General features: G+C 50.4%; 1 protein-coding gene across 3 annotated transcripts in view; it reads right to left on the bottom strand.

Annotated features, from left to right (window-relative positions):
* The window catches only part of CHD1 (chromodomain helicase DNA binding protein 1), a 1,484,343-nt gene that overhangs the window by 425,773 nt on the left and 1,036,649 nt on the right, over positions 1 to 21,921 (bottom strand). For all 3 annotated transcript variants that reach the window (XM_085632544.1, XM_085632543.1, XM_085632545.1), the window contains 2 exons: positions 9,328 to 9,478; positions 9,116 to 9,238 (listed from right to left, as the gene is read on the bottom strand). In XM_085632544.1, coding sequence (XP_085488670.1) covers positions 9,116 to 9,238; positions 9,328 to 9,478 — 274 coding nt within the window. The remainder of the gene's footprint in view (positions 1 to 9,115; positions 9,239 to 9,327; positions 9,479 to 21,921) is intronic.

Genomic DNA, 21,921 nt, shown 5'->3' on the forward strand with positions numbered 1-21,921 from the left:
ATAAAGTGCCCACTTTCTTGCATGGTATGCCCCCACTGTTTGCTGAATTGCTGATGTACTTTGACTGAGTGTGCCCTGGGATCCTGCCAATAGGTGCCCAGGGCCTGTGTTCCTTCCATAAAACTGTATTGAAGCCTAACCCAATTGGCATCTCTGGACACATGTCAGCCCCTGGTAAATGGTACCACAGGTACCCAGGGCACTGTGACCAGAGAAGGCCTCTAAGGGCTGCAGCACTTATTGAGCCACCCTCAGAGGACCTGTACCCTGACACTCACATACTGCCTTTGCAGACTGAGTGCCTTGGTGCAGAACCCCCCCCCCCACTCTTTTTTTTGCCAGACTACTGAGGCACTTTTTCTTGGTGTGCCCTGGGTCCCTGCCAATCAGGTTCCCAGGGCCTGTGTTCTTTCCCCAAAACTAATCCAATTGGCATCTCTGGCCACAGGTCAGCCCTTGGTAACACAGGTAGCCAGGGCTCTGTGACCAGGGAAGACCTCTAAGGGCTGCAGCACTTATTGTGCCACCCTTATAGGCCGTGTACAGACAGAAAGACAGACAGACAGACAGACAGACACACACAGTGTTTTGGTGCAGAACAAAGTGAAGAGCCGACATGGCAGAACATCCCTGTGTGCCATGCCCACAAACCACTGCCCTGGCATACATCAGTCACCCCTCTGGCTGGGTGCCCCATGCCAGTGGTGAGGGTGCATGAGCCCTGTACCCCTACAGTGCCCAAGTCCGTTCCTGGGCACTGTAAGTGCAGTGCTGCCATTAAGAGTATATGGTGCTGGGAGTTTGTCATTACGAACTCCACAGCACCATAATGGCTACCCTGAAGACTGGGAAGTTTGATATCCAACTTCTCAGTACATTAAACCCACACTGATGCCGTTGTGGGATTTAATGCAAAATGCACATCTATCTTAGAGATGCCCCCTGAAATTCGACCAACTCCTAGTGACCTGACTGAGTGGCTGCTTAGGCTGCCACCACCAGACAGGTTTCTGGACCCCTGGGTCGAGAGCTTGCTGCTCTCGGGGGCCTGAAAAAATGAACATCCTGGGACGAGGTGCCAAGCCTCCTCCCCCAGGATGGGCAGGGCTCACGAAGGAGAAGCTTCAAAGGCATGCCGCCTTTGTGAGCCTCTCCAGACCATTTGCTGCTTTCAGCAACTGGTCCCCACTGGTTCTACCCCCCACTTTGGGCGGGAGAACGGGCGGGAAAAACAAGTGAGGAAGAGAGGTGTGCCCACCTCTGCCAACTCCACCCCTAACGTGGGGGAGGCGAGGTGAAGGACAACCTCGAGTCCCCGCCATCTTGAGGATGGGGGGACCCAGCCAACAAGGGACAGGCTCCTGCCCCCCCTCCCACTGGAGAGAGGCAGAATAGGGGGTGTACCCACCCCAGGGAAGGGACGCATTGGTCCCTTCCCTTTACCTACCTGTAACACCCCTAAATTTAGTATTTAGGGGTACCCTGAACCTTCCTTCCTCAGATCTACCAACCACAAGAAAAAGAAGAGAATAAGACAGACGAGAGCCGTGCAGAGCTAACAAGAGGACGACGCCCACTGACTTGGCCCCAGCCTTACAGGCCTGTTTCCCCTCGAACCTGCTCCTGCAAAACCCCGGCGTGTCCAGCAGACAGCAACCTCAAAAACCCGGTAGGACCTACCTGCGTTCACTTTCCAAGCTGTTTCTGCCGTGAACACCGGACGTGTTTTAACTGCAGCTTCTGGTGCCAGGCAGGAACCATGAATCGCGCACTCGGCACCCACCGAATCCGGCCCGAGCTCGAGTAGACGAATACCACGAGGAGGTACCCCATGCGATCCTGACCCAAGATCCAGAGACCCCTGACCTGCCTTAAGCCTCCTGATGACGCCTGCAGCCTCAATCCAGAGGACTCCCCCTACCGCGACCAGAACGGGTAAGACAATCCGACGTCCCAAAGGAACCCTTGCACCCGACGCCCCACGGCCTTGTGTGCCCAACCCTGCGGTGCCTAACCAACCCTCAATATCCCAACTTACCCCTCGAAGTGGTGGTCACTCTTGGAAGGTCCTCATCCCCGAGCCTGCAGTGTTTCATTGTCCCGGAAACTCTCTACTGAAATCAACAGGGCCCCTGACCTCAAAACAGCACCCAGCGGCCCTAGTGCCGCTGAGGGTGCCCCTTTGGTGCTAACTTGGTCCCAAACTTGCCCTGAGCTTAACCCTAGGAGCTTTGCTCCCACAACCCCATGGCCTGCTTGCCAGCAGCCACCAACCAGAGCCCCCTATCCTCCATTGGATAACATTGGGCCTCAACACTCTGCACCCGGCCGCCCTAGTGCCACTGGGGGAGCAACAACAGCGCATCACTGACCCTGGGAGACCCCCGAGTCTAACTCCAGGACCATTATTCCAAAGACCGATTACCTACCTGGAAACCGCTAACCTCTTTTTCCTCATAGAATAACATAGAAAAAGTGTAAAAGTGTTGACTTTTGAAAACTGAGAATATTACTTAAAAGTCACCCGATTAACCAAAACGCACTCTCTCAACTTATTTCAGGAAATGTCCCAGTGCTGAATCTAAGTATCCAGCACTAGTAAGAAAAGTATTGTTAAAGTAACTTACCTGCTAAGTGAATTTCCTCCCATTGGATAACATTGGTGATTCTATGTGAAAAAGTTTGTCAACTTTTGAAATACAATAATATTCTTTAAAATTCGTACCTGTAACTAAAACTAATTTACTCAACTGTTTTCAGGAAATGTCCCAGTGCTGCATCTAGGATCCAGCCCTGTGTTAGCAAAAGTAATCTGAAAAGTAATTAATTGCATTTTTCTTATAAAGCTCATTCATTCAAATATACTATACCTGCTAAGTGTTGCAAACTGCATACTTAAACTGTAACCAAAATCAGTACAAGTTATACTGCAATTTTGAACTGTGTTCATACAAGTAATTTACTACTGCAAAGTATTTATATGCTTACCTGTACCGGGCTTGCTTAGTTCGAGAAATAAAACAACAGTATATTTTTTTTATACAAAAACAATTGGCCTAGAAATCAGTTCTTGAGTGTGTGAATTCATTTGCTGACTGAGTGTGTACATCAAATGCTTAACACTGTCCTCTGATACTGCCGTACTGCTCGACCAAGCTACCACTTTAGAGAGTAAGGTTCTATCCAACTTTTATCCTCTGCCAAACCTCTGGAGACCCTTGGACTCTATAAACACTGTACCTCACTTTGGTGCAGTATATATAGAGCCAGTTTCTTACAGTGGGCAAAGTGATGGTCTGCCAGATGTGAAAGGCATTGACAACCCTAGGAAGGATGGATGGATGGATGGATGGATGGACGAGTCCTGAGAACCACCTTGCCTGGATGGACAGACAGGAAAGGAGGCTTGGAGGAAAGAGCCTGGAGCTCACTCACTCTTTTGGCAGATGTGATGGCGACCAGGAATGCAGTTTTAAGCGTCAGAAGCCTCAAAGGACAGTTGTGAAGCGGCTCAAAGGGAGCGCACATTAAATAGGTTAAGACTAGATTCAAGTCCCACTGAGGCATAACAAAGGGAATAGCATGAAAGAAATGAGTTATGCCTTTCAAGAAACAATTAACCACTGGAGACTTGAAAAGAGAAGGCTGATCTGGAAGCCTAAGGAAGGCAGAAATGGCCGAAAGATAGCCCTTGATAGTGCCTCGAGCAGAGCCCTGCTGGACTAAAGAAAGAAGAAACGAGAGAACCTCAGAAAGGGGGGCAGAAAGGGAATCCACAGCCTTTGCTGTGCACCATGCCACAAACTTGTTCTACCGGTAAACTTTGGGAGGCAGGTCAAAAGACGTCAACTGCCGCCGCTCATTCTCCACGCAAGGAGGTGGAGGCTGGACAGCTTCGGTGGAGGACCGTCCCCTGTTGCTGCGACAGAAGATCCTCCCGAAGAGGCAGACGGGTTGGAGGATCGATGGCCATGTTGAGCAGCTCGGGATACCGGACTCTTTGTGCCCAATCCGGAGCCACAAGGATGACTTTGGCCTGGTCGTGCCTGATCTTCTTCAACACTCTGGGCAGAAGTGGTAGGCGTACAACAGACCGCAACTCCACTCACGACAAAACGCACCGCCTAGCGAGTGCCGCCTTGGAAACTCCAATGGGCAGAATTGCTGACATTGCACGTTCTCTTTGGTGGCAAATAGATCTATCCAAGGCTCTCCCCACTGTCGAAAGAGACCTTGCACCACAGCCAGTGAAGATGCCATTCATGATCCATCATGCACCTGTGGCTGAGTTTGTCCGCCCTGGTGTTCAGGAAACCAGCCAGGTGTTGAACCACCAGGGATATGCCTGATGTTCCAGCCATGTCCAGAGGCGGAGGGCCTCCTGACAGAGGGTCCAGGACCCCACCCCACCCTATTTGTTGCAGTACCACATGGCTGTGGTGCTGTCCGTGAACACCTGCACTACCCTGCTTTGAGTGCAAGACAAATCGCCGAAGCTCAAGAAGGTTGATGTGGAGCTCGGACTCCGCCGGAGACCAGAGGCCTCTGATTTCCGACTCTCCCATGTGGCCGCCCCATCCCAGAAGGGATGCGTCTGCCACCACCGTGTGCTCTGGTTGGGGAAGGGGGAGGGAACTGCCATTGAAACAATCCTGGTTCGTGAGCCACCACTGCAACTGTGGAGCAGTGCCCTCCGAGATCTGGACGCCATCGTACAGATTCCCCTGATGCTGCGCCCACTGGAACTTCAGGTTCCACTGCAGAGCCCGCATATGCCACCTGGCATGATCGACCAGCAGGATGCAGGAGGCCATGAGGCCCAGCAGGCTCAGGGTCATCCGGACCGAAACCCGGATAGAGGCTGATAGATCAGAATCATAGCCCGAATATCCCGGACTCGATAAGTGTCCAGAACCGCTACGATGAAGAGGAGCTTCTGAGAGGGAATCCGGTGCGACTTCTGCACATTGATTGAGAACCCCAGGGAATGCAGGAGGTTGGCCGTAATCTGGAGGTGGGAGACGACTTCAACAGCCAGTCGTCGAGATAGGGGAAGACTGGAACCCCTGATCTGCGCAGATGAGCTAGACCACTGCCATCACTTTTTTAAACACCCGAGGGGCGCTGGTAAGGTCAAAGGGGACCACAGTAAACCTAAAATGCTGGTGGCCTACCGTGAACCGCAGGTAACGCCAGTGGGCCGGCAGGACAGGGATGTGAAAATAAGTGTCCTGCAAGTCCAACGCTACCATCCAGTCTCCAGGGTCGAGGGCAGACAAGACCTGAGCGAGCGACAACATCTTGAACTTCTCCTTCTGGAGGAAGCGGCTGACGTTCCTCAGATCCAAGATAGGACGCAGACACTTGTCCTTCTTGGGTACCAGAAAGTAGTGGGAATAACAACCATGACCTACTTCTGGGGCAGGAACGAGCTCGATGGCTCCCTTGGTCAAGAGAGGCAAAACTTCCTGTTGGAGAAGTGCCAGGTTATTCTCCGACATGTGGTGGTATTGAGGTGGCATGGCTGGAGGAGTAGCCTCGAAGGGGAGGGAGTAGCCCCTTCGGACTATTTGCAAAACCCGCCTGTCCGACGTGATGGCTTGCCAGTGGGGAAGGTGATGGAGGATCCTGCCGCCCACTGGCGTTTGATGGGCCTGAAAGGTCAGACTAGGAGGGTTTGGAGGCTGCTGCAGAGGGTGGGGTTGGTGGACTGGCCCGCCCGCTGACACCCTGAACCACAACTGTGCGAAGTCGGGCGAAGGTTGGAAAACTTGCTTTGGCCTGTGGCTCTGGGCGGGACATAGTGGGGCACCCCTTCCGTAGCCACAAAAGAGGCGAAAAGCAGACTGGGCAGCTGAAGAAGCCAAGGACTTGACCGATGGCCTTCAAAATGCATGTCCATGAGGGTGGTCTGGACATCCCCCAAACAGCCAGTCGATCTCTTCCAGGCAAAGCGACGAAGGGCTACAGATGTGGAAATTGTCCTGCCTAGAGTCGGCGGCATCCATCCCACAACGGATGGTAAACTTCGCTGCATCCCTCCCGGCAGCGACAGTCTGGGAGAGCCCTGTCCGGGCCTCCTCCGGACACTGAGGCAGCACCTGCACAACCATGTCCCACACAGAGTGGGAATAAAGGGCCAATAGACATGCGGTGTTTACCAACCGCAGTCCCAGGCTGGCGGAAGAGAGAATCTTCTTCCCAGGATGGTCCATCTTCTTGGATTCCCTTTCCTGTGGAGTGGTAGGGAATGCACTCTTGGAAGTGAAGGCTTGGAACACCAAGCTCTCTGGGGTGGGGTGTTGGGAGAGTAAAGTGTACTCGCCCGGAGCTCGGCATTGGTGTCGAAAATCATCCTATCCACGGGAGCCCCTGTGTTGAGCTTGGACCATGTGCCCAAAAGGACGTCAGTAAGGGTCTCATTAAACAGCAGCAGGGTCTGTCAGGAGGTTAGTCCTGATCGCCACCGTAGGAAGCTCGAGGTTGAGAGCCATAGCCTCCCTACGCAACACCACTGCGTATGACGCTCCCTCCTCTGTAGCCACGGTAGGAGGAGACAACATGCCTAGGTCAGGGGAGGTGTTGAGACCACTGGCATCCCCCAGTCACTCTCTCCTGTCCTGGTCAGATCCTAACTGATCAGTTGAAGGGTCACCTGACCCCTCCCAGTCCTCCTCCTCCTCAGGTTGCCAATCTGGCTGGAAAGGGACCCCAGGAGTGAATAGGGGCACAAAAACCCCACTCGGCGTCGGGTCCACCTCGGGATTGAGGCCAGGGTCGATGCCGGACAGAGACATGACCGGTGTCGGTTGCGCTGCCGGAGGAAGCAGCACCAGTGGAGGTGTAATAAGGTCAACCGGCGCAGTTCTGGTTCCAGGCCTGGAACCATGGGGGGAGTGCGGGCCGGAGCCGACGGCGGAGAAGGCCTAGGCCCCCCCCAACCGAGTCTGCGGGGCCCGAAGGCTCGGATTCGGGTCGCTCAAAGATGGCATGCATCGCCTCGTAAAATTTACGAAGCTGGGTGCGAGTCGCTCTGGGTCTAGGGAAGGGAGGGAAGCCTGGAGTCAACTTTTCGGGCTCAGCGTGCGGAGCTGCGGGATGGGCAACACCCATATCCCTCTTCGCGTCAGCCGACTGACGGGGAGAAGTCGGAGAGCGACGATGCTTCTTCAACTTCTTTTTGTGCTTCGACTTACCAAACCAAGAGTGCAAAGACTTCAATGACTTGGACGAGTGGTGATGGCTCCGCGACCAGTCCTTCGACGTCCCCCGCGACCGGGACCTCGAACAGCGCGGAGCAGACTGCCAGCGCTCAAGCAGCTTGCAGGACCGCTCCCGCAAAGCATTCGGAGCCATGGACCGGCAGTCGGAGCCCAACTTGGAGTCGTGCTTGCGCTCCAGGCAAAAGAGGCACACATGGTGCAGATCTGTAACAGACATCATTCGGTTACAGGAACCTCATGCCTTGAAGCCGGGCATCGCTCGTGCACCAGGAGTCGTAGACTCAAAGACGTCGGCAAAAAAGTCAGTCAAAAAGTGATTGGAGGTACGCGCTGGCCGGCGCACAAAAAGTAAGAACTGTGTCCAAGGAGTACAAAGTTAGAGACTGAGTATTCTGAGGTACAGGTCAAACAACACTTCTTCCCATTGAGACAGAGGCTCAACCCTCATTGGCAGTGTTTAAGGAGGTCTGACAAATATGAAGGGGAGACGTGCCCATGTGCATTCGCACTTAGTATCTGCATGCAGCGGCAGCTGTCCCCTGGAAGCAGGAGAGGGGCAGGGAGGAGGGGAGAGGAGAAGGGGGTGGGGTTTAAAACATCCTCTTTCTGGCTTCTTCTCTGCAAGCAGGCAATACAAGGGCTCCCAGGCTTCCCATAGCCAATCACAACGCTACAATGCAGTGTTGTGATTGGTCTGAGCGCCTTGGTTCGGGACTTAGCCAGGGAATCGGAGCTTGGACATGTTTTCCAACCAGGCTATAATGCAGCCTGGGTGGAGAACATGCAAAGAGTGCATGAATAACTGGCCGGCTGAGACGGCTGAAATGCCAGAAACTGGTCCTAGGAAGCTTGTTTCCGGTCCAGGGAAGGCATGGCTTGGCAGTTCGGGCTGGACTGTTCCCATGAGGCACAGGGTCAGACTGATTTGCATATGGCCATGTCTGAACTGGGGTGGCAGAGTGGGCTAAAGAACGGTGATGGATCAAACCCAGATCTGTTGACTGGGTGTGAGTGTTTGATTGGTTCTGATGCTCCGTCCATCACCACCCCCTTTTGTACCGCTTTGTTCGCCATAAGTTGGCAGGGTATGCTCAGACGTGAGTCCCTTGCTCACTTTGCCACTGGATTCAAGCAAGCCTGGCTGAAGACGGCTGAAATGCCAGACACCGGTCCTAGGAAGCTTGTTTTGGGTCCAGGGAAGGCATGGCTTGGCAGTTCGGGCTGGACTGTTCCCATGAGGCACAGGGTCAGACTGATTTGCATATGGCCATGGCTGAACTGGGGTGGCAGAGTGGGCTAAAGAACGGTGATGGATCAAACCCAGATCTGTTGACTGGGTGTGAGTGTTTGATTGGTTCTAATGCTCCGTCCATCACCACCCCCTTTTTTACCGGCCTGGGAGGGCCGGCAAAACATTCATGAATGCTTACATAGTGCCCACCACTCCTACCCCTGCTCTGAGAGCAGAGCAGATCCGCCTGCTAAGACGCTGCAAGAGGAACAAATATAATGATAACATTGTGTTATTTCCTTTTTCCTTTTTTTTCACCGCGTAAAGCAGTGGGGCGATGCTCCTCCGCCTTAGTGGAGGAGCAGTCACTGTTGGCATGTAAAACTCTACAGCTCAACCACTGAAGTAGTTTCTGGCCCAATCACTAGGTAACGTCTTACAAATTTTGAGAATGGAAGAGTACCTAGGAGAAATGGTTTCTTTGTTTTCTCACATTATATTTCAGCCATTTTTCAAAATTACTGTTCGTTTCCTAGAAGTTAAAAGCATTATCCCACAACGGAATAGTATTACATTCGTTATTAAACAAATAAATGCTAGTTTACCGAAGTTGATTAACAATGTACTGCCATGCTAAGAAAACAATGCAATTTTAACTTACTGAACCGGTAAGCCGCTGTGCTTCTTTTCTTATAAGGTCTTTATTAAGTAACTTGATGAGGTAGTCTGCTCTCGTTTGCAGCTGTTTGGCTTGTGGTTTCTTATCCGGATCATCGGGTAAGATCTGAGAAAAAGAGGCAAGCTAGACTATAAAAAGAAAATTCTCTATCAAAGCAAGACAACTGAATAATCTGCAACAACGTATGAGCATACCTTCTGTGTCAAGTTGAGGTCTGGGTCCATTTTAATCATTTCCCAGCTGCCATAGCCATATTCATAAATGCCAATCAAAAGATTTGAATCATCTTCTTTGGACCAGTCAATTTCAAAATGGGCTGCTTTTGTATGACATGGCATTGTGTATCTATGAAAAAAAATTAAGACAGGCTGAGCTTTAAAAAAATACATTACTCAATAACATACACGACAAATGCTAAATAGTCAATAAGAAAAGGATACTTGTGATTCCATTTTATGACCATGAATGACAGTACATTGATCGAAACACCTTTGAACATAACATTTATGAGTACCTGACTCGGTTTTTACTTCACAAACCTGTGTACATGTTACAAAATTAAATATAATATTCATTTTTGACATTACGGTGCAATAGTGACACCAGAACCCCTCTAGTACACGGGCAATAGTGAATGCAGTTACATGTTCCCAGCTACTTTAAAGAATTAAACAATGGTTGAGATGTCAGAGGTTTCAAGGCTCATCAATGGCCGTGCGGATGTTTATGTTTTTCTGACATACATATAATGGGGATATCACTGATTCACATAGCATGTCAAGTGTATGCTAAGCAAGTGGGTTTTTGCTTTGAATCACACTCATGTAAAGCAACTCCATCTAGTGTGCTTTCACATTGCCAATTCAACAAATGTTATGGAAAGCATCACACTGCAGGGCTCGTGAAAGTAAGGGTGCATAAGGAAAGCACATAGTCAACAACAGGTGTTAGTAGGATTTACGATTGAAACCCACCCAAGACAAATGTACAAATTTGTAACGACCAGTGCAATAGTGGGTTAGGAAACTACTGCAACCAAAGCATGTTTCACAAATGTATGATGCCTCTAGGTTTTGGAGCAGAGATCAAAGGAACTAATGTTCTGTTAGAAGTAAACTACCTTTGGTAACGCTCTTTCTGGTGGATACTATAGCTAATCGGAGATCTCTCACATTAGAAAACTCCTCAGGCGGCAGACTAGAACAGGAAAACTTTTCTCGAGCAATGCTCCAGTGTTTCGCAAGATGGCACCCAGTGGCTCCACACAGATTCCGTAGCACCCCAGAAGCGATAGAGCTGAGCTTCATATATGCGCCACCCTTGTGCACTGGCATTAGATTCCTGCTGGTCTGTTTCCGCACCGTAAGACATTGGAGTTGAACAAATGGCCTACTCAGTGTGTAGATTCCTGACATGGGATCTTTTAAGATGCTAAAAAGAGGCCACTCCGCTCAAGCTAAAGTGGCTTGGTAACGTTTGCCGCACGGGAAGGGGACTGAAAGCACTCACTCCCTTTGTTGGCCTGCAAATTGCCGGTCAGACCCACATCACCAGCCTTGGGAGAACTGGTGGGATTGCAGTAGTTGCAGGGTAGGCTGATGCTGCCTATATGCCTTGTCCACTGGAGAGGCCTAAATATTTCTTAAAGTGTTGGAAACTGCTTGGCACGAGTGAAAAGACCCAGGGAACAAATTTGGTCTCTAGTTTCTTTGAAGTGTTCTAAGGCAGTTCAGTTGTTTCATCTACACATGGTGGAGAAACACCACACTGGTGCCAACAGCCCTTTCCAGACAATCCGCAGTATCAAGGCCAGGGCAAATCAAGTATTTGGCAGCATCTTGACCATCCTGAATGGGTTGAGCCAGTGAGACCATAAGATCTTTGGGAACTGCTGGCAAGGGGTTGCTGGACATGTCCCAAAGGTCATGCGCCTATCGGCCCAATAAGCAGACTGCACTGACTGATCTCAAAGCTAGGCTAGCTGAGGAGAACATGAGTTTGCCAAATGCCTCAATCCTCTTAGATTCAATGTATAGAGGAGTAGTCAGTAACTGATTGGGGTTCACCTGGTTGGTTCAAGCCTGAGCAACCAGACTGTCAGGAGTACAATGCTGAGTGAGAATATCAAGGTTTCCAGGTGCCAGTCTGTGATGTCTGACCACCTGCCTCTTCACTGGTGGGCAAGGACAGAGTTTGACCAAGGGAGCAAGAGCTCAAATGAGTCTGGTTCAGGCTGTAAGTTTTCTCCAAGGAAATTAATCTTTGTCTAAACAGAATGCAGTTGTAGGTTTAAGATCTCAGCTTCTCATCTAATAACCAATGCAAATGATGCACTCTCTCCTGTTGGTGGTCCAAATGCTGAGTTCAACCCTGTATCAAGACTAGGTGCCTCTTATAAGTTCATGTAAAAACTGTCATCATAAGGAAGGGGTACGGCATCCCCATCATCTCTGCATGGTGGTAAGGTAATGTCAGAATTGAAGCCAAAAACATAATGGAGCTTCGAAAAGTGGGGGGTAGGGAGGGTGAGGGGCTGGGAAGAAAGTCTGTACTGGAGTTGGTGAGAGGACTGAAACAGGTTCAAGGGGTTTAGACTACATTGAGGACCAATCCTTCTGCAGTTACCCAACTGAGGACTCCATGCAGATCCTTGGGGCCCAAAGGTGTGCCAGAGGGAGTCACTAAGAACGCCATGAAGAACATCACTAAGAAAGTCAAGAAGAATATCTGCAGCATGGCCTCCTTAAAGGCATCAATTTGCTGCAGCATCGACAATGGTCCAGGAAATTCGAGCTGCACCAGTGTAAGGAAATGCTTCTTTTGTATGGTGCCACGAGGCTGGATCCCCAGAGCTCATGGCCAGAGCCATGTATGTTACATTGGCTATTCCTAACTGTCATAGACTAATTTACCTGTAAGTTCCCAGTATATGGTACCCAGGATACCCAGGGTATGTAAATTAGAAAGTCACTCTAGGGATTGTGCCACCAGGTTAACACAGGTAAAACTAGTCCCCATCGACTGCGTCGCATTAACAGCATCCTTGAGCATCGTCAGCATTCTTCATCCCTTGCATAAGGACCACTTCCATAGAAATCCATTGTAAAGGGGACAAAGTGCCTAGAACTGCTGCATCTATGGAGATAACGGATGCTGAGGATCTTGCTGGAGCCCCTGACTGGCTCCCTATTGGAGTTGGCTGCCTAAAAGTGACTAAGTGATCACACTACAAATAGCCAGTGTCAAATTTGTTGAATTTACCAGTGTTTCTTTGCGGTTGAGTGAAAAAGTTTAATCGTAAATTCTGTATCTTGGGAACCCTTTGGTGTATCTAAAAATACAGTCTATTTCTATAAATTGGTGTTTGTATTCTTTAGTGTCTTGTTAATTTCTTCTTCAATAATTCTGGTGCTGTTTAAATGGTTTGCACTTGTTCCTTTGTGTAAGCCTTGCTGCTCAGTGCCAAAGCTACCCAGAGTTGAGCTGCGACTTAAACAAAACCTCCTGGTCCTAAAAGGGTTGATAAGTGTATTACACAGTGAGGTCGAACAACCACCATATAATACAACTCATTTCCTCACAAACAGGATAAATCGTGGGATCATCTTCGCAACCGAAGACCTGAAATAAGACCGACTAACATTGTGACGCCCTCGCAGCTTCGCTTTGGAGACAGAGTAGCCAGGTGGGGTCGAGTCCCACTTTACTTTCTTGACTTACCAGATGACCGTGAATTTCACCTCTTGCAGGAGCGGGCTCATGAGGACAAATCCATGTCTTTGACCTGAAGTAGGACTTACGTGGGCATAACTACTTCTTGTACTCTGCAACATATAGCTTGGCTTCTTGGTCCCGGATCACCTCGGAAGCCCAAGGGAACATTTGTCGCAAGATTTGGAGTATATAATTCGATAAAACTTTCCCTTATAAATGGCAAAAAATCTGTATCAAAAACTCCATTAAGTTTAAGATTGTAACATCTTTGATCAGACAGCACCAGCAAGAGTGTCATGTATAGAAACGTACAGCGTTAATGATAGTGGTGCCGGTACAGCAGGTCAGAGCCTGGTACAGCACCAGATGCAAATTCTGGAAAACATGCTTCTGGATCCAGTCTAGTTCACAGGGATGTGTGCCATGTTGACTCTTCACTTTGTTCTGCACCAAAAAACACATCCTGCACAGGCAGTGTGTGAATGTAATGGTACAGGCCCTCTAAGGGTGGCACAATAAGTGCTGCAGCCCTTAGAGGTCTTCCCTGGTGACAGTGCCCTGGGTACCGGTGGTACCATTTACCAGGTGCTGACCTGTGACCAGAGATGCCAATTGGGTTTAGTTTTCAATGCAGTTTTAGGGAAAGAACATAGGCACTGGGTACCCGATTGGCAGGAGCCCAGGGCACACTCAGTCAAAGAACATCAGCAATTCAGCAAAAAGTGGGGGCATACCATGGAAGACAGAGGGCACTTTCTCACATATAGTGATACTCCTTAACTATTAAGATCACAACACTATCCTTCGACAGGCCAGGAAAACCCGTGACATACAACTTCAAGGCAATGTTCTTTCTTTCTATCCCGACTTCACCATTGTGAGTTCAGGTGGCCAGGAAATAATTCCTGCCCGGCCAAAAGACTTCCGCAGAAGGCGGACATAACCTACGCACTTCTCTATCCTGCTAAAATGCGCTGATGGTAAATCCCACTATTTAAATGATCCAAAGGCCGCTCTAAAATTAGCTAAGAGTGTTTGGGCTGGAGCGAGGTCTAATTGGGCATCGCTGCGAGGACAAAAGGTGGTCCACATAGATGATGATGATTAGCCTCTGGATACTCAATGGTATAATCATCAGCTGGTCAGCAAAAAGTGGGGGCAACAATGCAGAAAGAGGGCACTTTCTAACACAACCACCCCCTCCCCCAAACGAAAGAGGATGAGACTAACCTTTCCCTAGAGAGACTTCATTTTCTAAGTGGAAGAACCTGGAAAGTCCGTCTGCATTGGTATGGACAGTCCCAGGTCTGTGTTCCACTACGAAGTCCATTCCCTGTAGGGAGATGGACCGCCTCCATAGTTTAGGATTTTCACCTTTCATCTGCTTTAGCCATCTGAGAGGTCTGTGATCAGTTTGAACTTGGAAGTGAGTACCAAACAAGCATGGTCTCAGCTTCTTCAGGTACCAAACCACAGCAAAGGCCACCCTCTCAAGGGCACTCCAAGGCTGCTCCCTGGGGAGAAGCCTTCTGCTTATAAAAGCAACAGGTTGGTCTTGGCCTTCATCATTGGTCTGGGATAGAACTGCTCCCTATCCCTAGCTCAGAGGCATCAGTCTGCACAATGAACTGCTTGGCATAGTCTAGAGCTTTGAGAATTTGTGCTGAGCACATTGCCTCTTTCAGGGTGTCAAAAGCCTGTTGACAACCAACAGTCCAGTTTACCTTTTTGGGCATCTTCTTGAAGGTAAGATCTGTGAGGGGAGCCACAATGGACCCATACCTCTTCACAAAACTCCTGTAGTAACCAGTCAAGCCAAGGAATGCCCTGACTTGGGTCTGGGTTGTTGTAGCTACCCAGTCCAGGATGGCCTAGATCTTGGGCTTCAAGGGTTGCACTTGGCATCCACCAACAAGGTGGCCCAAGTATACCACAGTTCCCTGCGCTATCTGGCATTTGGATGACTTGATAGTTAGGCCTCCAGTTTGCAGGGCATTTAAAAGCTTCCCAAGGTGAATCCGGGGATCCTGCCATGTGGAACTAAAGACAGCAATATCATCTAGCTGCACTGAAGGACTCCAATCCAGCAAGGACATGAGTCACCAACCGTTGGAAGGTGGCAGGGGCATTCTTTAAACCAAAGGGCATAACAGTAAACTGATAATGGCCATCGGGGTGGAGAATGCGGTCTTTTCTTTAGCTCCTGGTGCCATGACAATCTGCCAGTACCCTGCAGTTAAGTCAAAGGTACTTAGAAATTTGGCTGCACCCAATTTGTCTATCAACTCATCTGCTCTTGGAATAGGGTGAGCATTTGTCTTGGTGACAGAGTTGAGCCCTCTATAGACCACACAGAACCTACTTTCTCTCTTTCCACCCTGTGGATGAGGTTTGGGGACTAGAACCACTGGGCTAGACCAGGGGCTTTCAGGGGGTTCAATAACCCCTAAATCCAGCGTCTTTCTGACTTCAGCTCAGACGCTTTCCTTAACTTGATCAGACTGTCGATAGATTTTGTTGAAAACAACAGGGCGCCCGACGTCGAAACAGCACTCTGCACCCGGCCACCCCAGTGCCACTGAGGGTGCACCTTTTGTGCTACTTTGTTTCCCCATTTGCCCTGACCTTAACCCTAGGAGCTTTGCTCCCACAACCTAGTGGCCTGCTTGCCAGCAGATACCGGAGGCCCGCTATACCGCATTGGATAACATTGGGCCTCAACACTCTGCACCCGGCCGCCCTAGTGCTGCTGAGGGCGCAAGAACAGTGCATCACTGACCCTGGGGGACCCCCGAGTCTAACCCCAGAACCTTAACTCCCACATTCGATTACTTACCTGAGAACCGTTGGCCTGTTTTCCCTCCATAGGATAACATTGACACTTTTTCTCCAAAAAGTTTTTAAGTGTGGAGTTTTGAAATCTAAAAATATTCTTTAAAAATCGCACAAATAACCAAAACGTGTTTACTTACGTGTTTGCAGGAAATGCCCCAGTGCTGAATCTAGGTATCCAACAATGAGTTAGAAAAGTAACGTGAAAAGTAACACCTGCAATTTACTGTTAAAGTCCATTCATTTCAATTTACTGCTCTAAAAAGTTTCTGAAAATATTCTTTAATAATCGCACAAATAACCATGTGTTTACTTACCTGTTTGCAGGAAATTTCCCAGTGCTGAATCTAGGTATTCCAGTACTGAGTTAGAAAAGTAACGTAAAAAGTAACTTACCTATAATTTACTGAAAAAGCCTATTAATTTCAATATTCTGCATTTGCTAAGTGTTGCACACTCCTGCTCCCCAGTAAATCAAACAAAGTACAATTTCTATTGCATTTTCAAACTGTTCTATATCCAGTAACTTATTACTGAAAAGTATTTAATACTTACCTGTGCCAGGCTTGCTTGGTTCTAAAAATAAACAGTATATTTTTTATACAAAAACAATTGACTGAGTGTGTACATCAAATGCTTAACACTGTCCTCTGATGCTGCCTTACACCTCGACCACTCTACCACAAAAAGAGAGTAAGGTTCTATCTAACTTTAACCTCTGCCTACCTCTGGGGACACTTGGACTCTATACACACTATACCTCATTTTGGTGTAGTATATATAGAGACAGTTTCTTACAATGGCTGACCGGATGGTAAACTGTGCCATGTCGCGGCCATCCCGGACCAGCTGTAGCAGGTCAGCGTGAGGGCCCTCCGGCAAGGAGGGAAGGAGTAGCTCAGCAGTGTCCCAAAGGGCAGAAGTAGCCCGAGCAAACACGCAGATCGTTTTGATGGAACGAAGGCCGGAACTGGTGGACGCAAAAACATTGCGGCCACACGACTCCAACTACCTAGACTTTCGAGTAGGAGAACGCATCGGTGGAGGAGAGGAAGGATGCGCAGCCTGGACTACCAGCCCATGAGCCCTAGGATGAAGGGACAAACAGGCAGGGTCATCTGGAGCCGGTTGGTGCGATGCGCCACAGCACGAGCCACGGGGTCACCAGACGATGGTCTGGCCCAAGTTCCCAGAAGGACATTACATAATGACCTGCCAAAAGGCAAAAGAGCCTCCACATCCACTGAGCCCTGGTGAAGAAGATACAACAGAGGATCCGAAGGCAAGGAGACAGAGGGCGGCTGCATGTGTAAGACACAGGTAGCCCTACCAACCGCTCGTGCAAAGTGCACACTGGCCTCCATGGCCATCCAAGGTGGAGACAGCAAGTCATCCGCTGGGGATGGCTGCAGGCTAATCTGGCCGCCAATCGACAGCGGCTCTGCAGAGAAATGAGCCAGCCAGTGCCCCATGCGATTCTGCTCCGTGGCGCATGGGAACACCTGTGTGGGCGGGGAGCCCACTGGTGATCACGTCCTCCAACAGAGGGACAATCAGGGACCAAACCGGCATCGACCAGGCGTTGGCTCTGCGCTGATGGCCTCCGAAGAGGGCTCGACCACCCGGTGTTGGACCGGAGTCGACTCGGCCTCCACCAAGGCCGGAGCAGGTGGGAAGGGACCGAAGCAGACTCTGAGACAAACTCCGCACTGCAGCCATATCCAGCGACGACGCAGGGAGCCCCGCAGGACTGTGCGAAGATGCGTCAGGAGGGCTAGACGTCAGAGTGGGATGCCAATAGGGCTGTGTCCCGACGTCACAGTGCCTCCGGAACCGGAGTCAAGGCTCTCGGTGGCTGCCGAGGGCGAACCTGCCGGCAAGCCCCCGACCTGAGTCCCTACCCCCAGTGTGGGGCCCAAAGGCACGCCAGGGAGAGGGGGTGACCCAAAGATAGACTGGAGAGCCCTAGAATAGGCTTCCATCTGGGTCGAAGTCGCCCCAACACCAGGAAACAGTGGATAGGCGGGGGTCGACTCCTGAGGACTCGTGTCTGGTGAAGACCGGGAGCAGAGGCCCCCAGTGTCACGCTTGTACAAGGTCGACGACCTCTGTGACTTCTTCTGGTGCTTACCTGAGGCAGACGAACGACTTCCATGGGAACGACTGCAGGATCTGTCCCGAGGAGAGACCACAGCATGGGAGGAAGAGCTGTGCCTTTTGGAGCCCTCCACTGGAGACGGCAGCTAGCGCTGCGAGGACTCCGAACGGGACATCCGGGCAGACAAGAGTTTCATCTGTCGTTCCCGAAGGGACTTCAGCTTCAGCTGCCGGCAGGCATCGCACTCGGCGGAGGCGTGGTGCTCGCCCAAGCACCACATACAGATCTTGTGTGGATCTGTCGCCGACATCTGCCACGAGCAGGATGCACACGATTTGAAGCCCGCAGGCATCTCCACACTGTTCCAGACGAGAAAGTCATCGCAAAGGCCTGAAACAGGCCAGAGGAACCGCTAAACTCCGGATCCGTGTTAGGACGCAGAAAAGAAGAAAACGGACGCCAGCAAGCCGAGGGGGTCTTATATGGCTCCACTGACGTCACTTCCGTGGACGACATCAGGACGGAGCCAGGCAACGCCGCCCCCCCGGCGTGCAGAGGTACTGATGGGGAAAAAGTTTTCCAGATCCAGTCTGACGCCTTGGGATATTCTAAGTTAAGGAATCTGTAGCTAGATGTCTCTATCAGATAGGGACATTTAGAATACGGTGCCTTAGAACAAGTTACCTTTGGTAACGATTTATGTGTAAGAAACCTTAGTTAGTTACAGATTCCTTACCTTAGAATTACCCCCAGGTGTCAGACTGGATCCTTAAAGTTTTTTGTCAGCAGTACCTCTGCACGTCAGAAGGTGGCGTCGGTCGACTCCACATCCGTCATTGGCATCGTGGTCACCGGGATGATGTCGCGGAAGCTACTTAGAAACCGCCCTTGCGTGCTGACGTCATTTCTGTACATGTCTTTCCGCGCCAGAAACGCAGAGCAATGCAAGACACGGACCAATGGTGCACAAAACTAGGGCCCCGAAAGGATACCCTTAACCATAGAAATCAGTTCGCAGAACGTGGAGGATGGGTGGGGAGGTAAGGAATCTATAACTAACTAATGTTTCTTACAGATATATTGTTACTGAAAGTAAGTAACTTGTTCATCTGAAAGAAACACATTAGTTATAGATTCCTTACCTTACAATAGATACCCCAGCAATACCAACCACGGTGGTGGGTCTGCGAACCAACATCACACCAGAAAGTCCTGGAGAACAGAACGGCCAAAGAAGCCGTCTCTCCAGACTTGGCTGTCCAGACAGTAGTGTTCCGTAAAAGTGTGCAGTGATGCCCACGTAGCTGCCTCACAGATGTCATGTAGAGGAACTCCTCTTCCCAAGGCAGTAGTGGCTGCCTTCGCCCTGGCGGAATGGGCGCATAGCCCCACTAGAGGTACCTTTTTAGCCAGAGAATAGCATACTTTAATACACAAAACGACACATCGGGAAATGGTTTGCTTGTGTACGGCCCAACCTTTCTTGGCGCCCATGTAGCCAACAAAGAGTTGGCCATCCACCCGGAACGGTTTTGTGCGATGCAGATAGAAAGAAAGTGCACGTTTTGGGTACAGACGGTGGAGCCTCTCTTCTTCTTTCGAAGGATGTGGAGGCGGAAAGAAGGTGGGGAAAGTGATGGTCTGCCTGATGTGAAAGGCAGAGACAACCTTAGGAAGGAAGGATGGACGAGTCCTACGACCCACCTTGTCCGGATGGACAGACAGGAAAGGAGGCTTGGAGGAAAGAGCCTAGTGCTCACTCACTCTTCTGGCAGATGTGATGGTTACTAGGAATGCAGTTTTAAGTGTCAGAAGCATCAAAGGACAGTTGTGAAGCTGCTCAAAGGGAGCGCACATTAAATAAGTTAAAACTAGATTCAAGTCCCACTAAGGCATAACAAAGTAACTAGGAGGAAAGAGATGAGTTATGCCTTTCAAGAAATGATTAACCACCGGGGACTTAAGAGAAGGCGGATCTGGAAGCCGAAGGAAGGCAGAAATGGCCGAAAGATAGCCCTTAATAGTGCCCAGAACAGAGCCCTGCTGGGCTAAAGAAAGAAGAAACAAGAGAACCTCAGACAGGGGGGCAGAAAAGGAGATCCACAGCCTTTGCTGTGCACCATGCCACAAACTTGTTCCACCGGCAAGCGTATACCGTCTTAGTGGAGGGATGCCTGGATGCCAAGATTACATCGCAAACTTCGGGAGGCAGTTCAAAAGATGTCAACTGCCACCGCTCAATCTCCACTCAAGGAGGTGGAGGCTGGACAGGTTTGGGTGGAGGACCGGCCCCTGCTGCTGCGACATTAGCTCTTCGGGAGGAACTTGACGGGTCGTAGCATTGCTAGCCATGTTGAGCAGCTCAGGATACCAGAAACCTCCTTGCCCAATTCAGAGCCACAAGGATGACTTGGGCCCGGTCGCACCCGATCTTCTTCAGCACTCTGGGCAGAAGTGGTATAAGCGGAAAAGAGTACAACAGAACGCAACTTCACTCGCAACGGAAAGCGTCACCTAGCAAGTGCCGCCTTGGAAATCCCAAGGCGCAGAATTGCTGACATTGCGCATTCTTTTCGGTGGCGAATAGATCTAACCAAGCCTCTCCCCACTGTATAGAGAGACCTTGCACCACCTCCGAGTGAAGACGCCATTAGTGATCCATCATGCACCTGCGACTGAGTTCATCCGCCCTGGCGTTCAGGGAACCTGCCAGGAGTTGAACCACTAGGGATATGCCCAGATGCTCCAGTCATGTGAAGAGGCGGAGAGCAACCCAGATTATAGGGTCCAGGACCCCACCCACCCTGTTTGTTGCATTACCACATGGCGGTGGTGTTGTCCGTGAACACCTGCATTACCCTTACCCAGACAGACGGAAGGAATGCTTTGAGTGCAAGACGAATCGCCCGAAGCTCCAGAAGGTTGATGTGGAGCTCGTACCCCGCCCAGGACCAGAGGCCTCTGATCTCAGCCTCTCCCATGTGGCCGCCCTATCCCAGAAAGGATGCGTCTTTCACCACTGTGTGCTCTAGTTGGGGAAGGGAGAAGGATCTGCTGTTGACCCAATCCTGGTTCGTGAGTCACCACTGTAACTGTGGAGCAGTGCCCTGCGAGATCTGGACCCAATCGGACAGATTCCCCTGATGCTGTGAGCCGACTGCGGAGAAAGCCTAGGCCTCCCAGCCGAGTCGGCGAGGCTCTAAGGAGCACCGGCGGGTTCGGGCCACTTAAAGATGGTGTGCATCGCCTCGTAAAATTTACATAGTTGGGCAGGAGTCGCTCTGGGTCCCGAGAAGGGAGGGAAGCCCGGAGTTGACTCTTCGGGCTCTGCGCGCGGAGCCGCGGGCGGGGCTCCGCCCGCATCCCTCGTCATGTCAGTCGACCGACAGAGAGAAGTCGAAGAGTGACGATGCTTCTTTGATTTGTTTTTGTGCTTCAACTTACCCAACCCAGAGTTCGAAGACTTCGATGACTTGAACGAGTAATGATGGCTTCCTTGATCTTCCTCGCAACAGGGATATCGAACGGCGCGGAGCCGACTGCCGACGCTCAAGCAGCTTTCAGGACCGCTCCCGCAAAGTCTTCAGGGCCATGGACCAGGGCCCTGAAGCGCGACTTGGGTTTGTGGTCACGCTCCAGGCAAAAGAGGCACACGCGGTGCAGATCCGTAACCGACATCATTAGGTTTCAGGAACCGCATGCCTTGAAGGCAGGCATCCCTCGTGTAACAGGAGTCGTAGACTCAAAAAGACGTTGACAAAAGTCGGCAAAAAAGTCAGTCAAAAAGTGATTGGAGGCACCGCTCTCTCCGGATCTCGCTGGCTGGCGGGGAAAAAAACAGAAGTGACGTCAGCGCACGATGGTGGCATCTAAGGAGCTAAAGCGACATCATCCCGGCAATCCGGATGCCAACGACTGACACAGAGCTGACCGACGCCACCTTCCAACGTGCACAGGTGATGAAAAACTTTCCGGATCCAGCATGACGCCTGGGGGTAATTCAAAGGTAAGGAATCTATAACTAACGTGTTTCTTTCAGATATACACATATATATACACACACTATATATATATATATATATATATTACCTACTGGCGGTCGCCAGTAGGTAGTTATAGTTAGGACCACGTTTCCATAGGAAAA

Source organism: Triturus cristatus, chromosome 2_1 (assembly GCF_964204655.1).
Source record: "Triturus cristatus chromosome 2_1, aTriCri1.1, whole genome shotgun sequence".
NCBI lineage: Eukaryota > Metazoa > Chordata > Amphibia > Caudata > Salamandridae > Triturus > Triturus cristatus.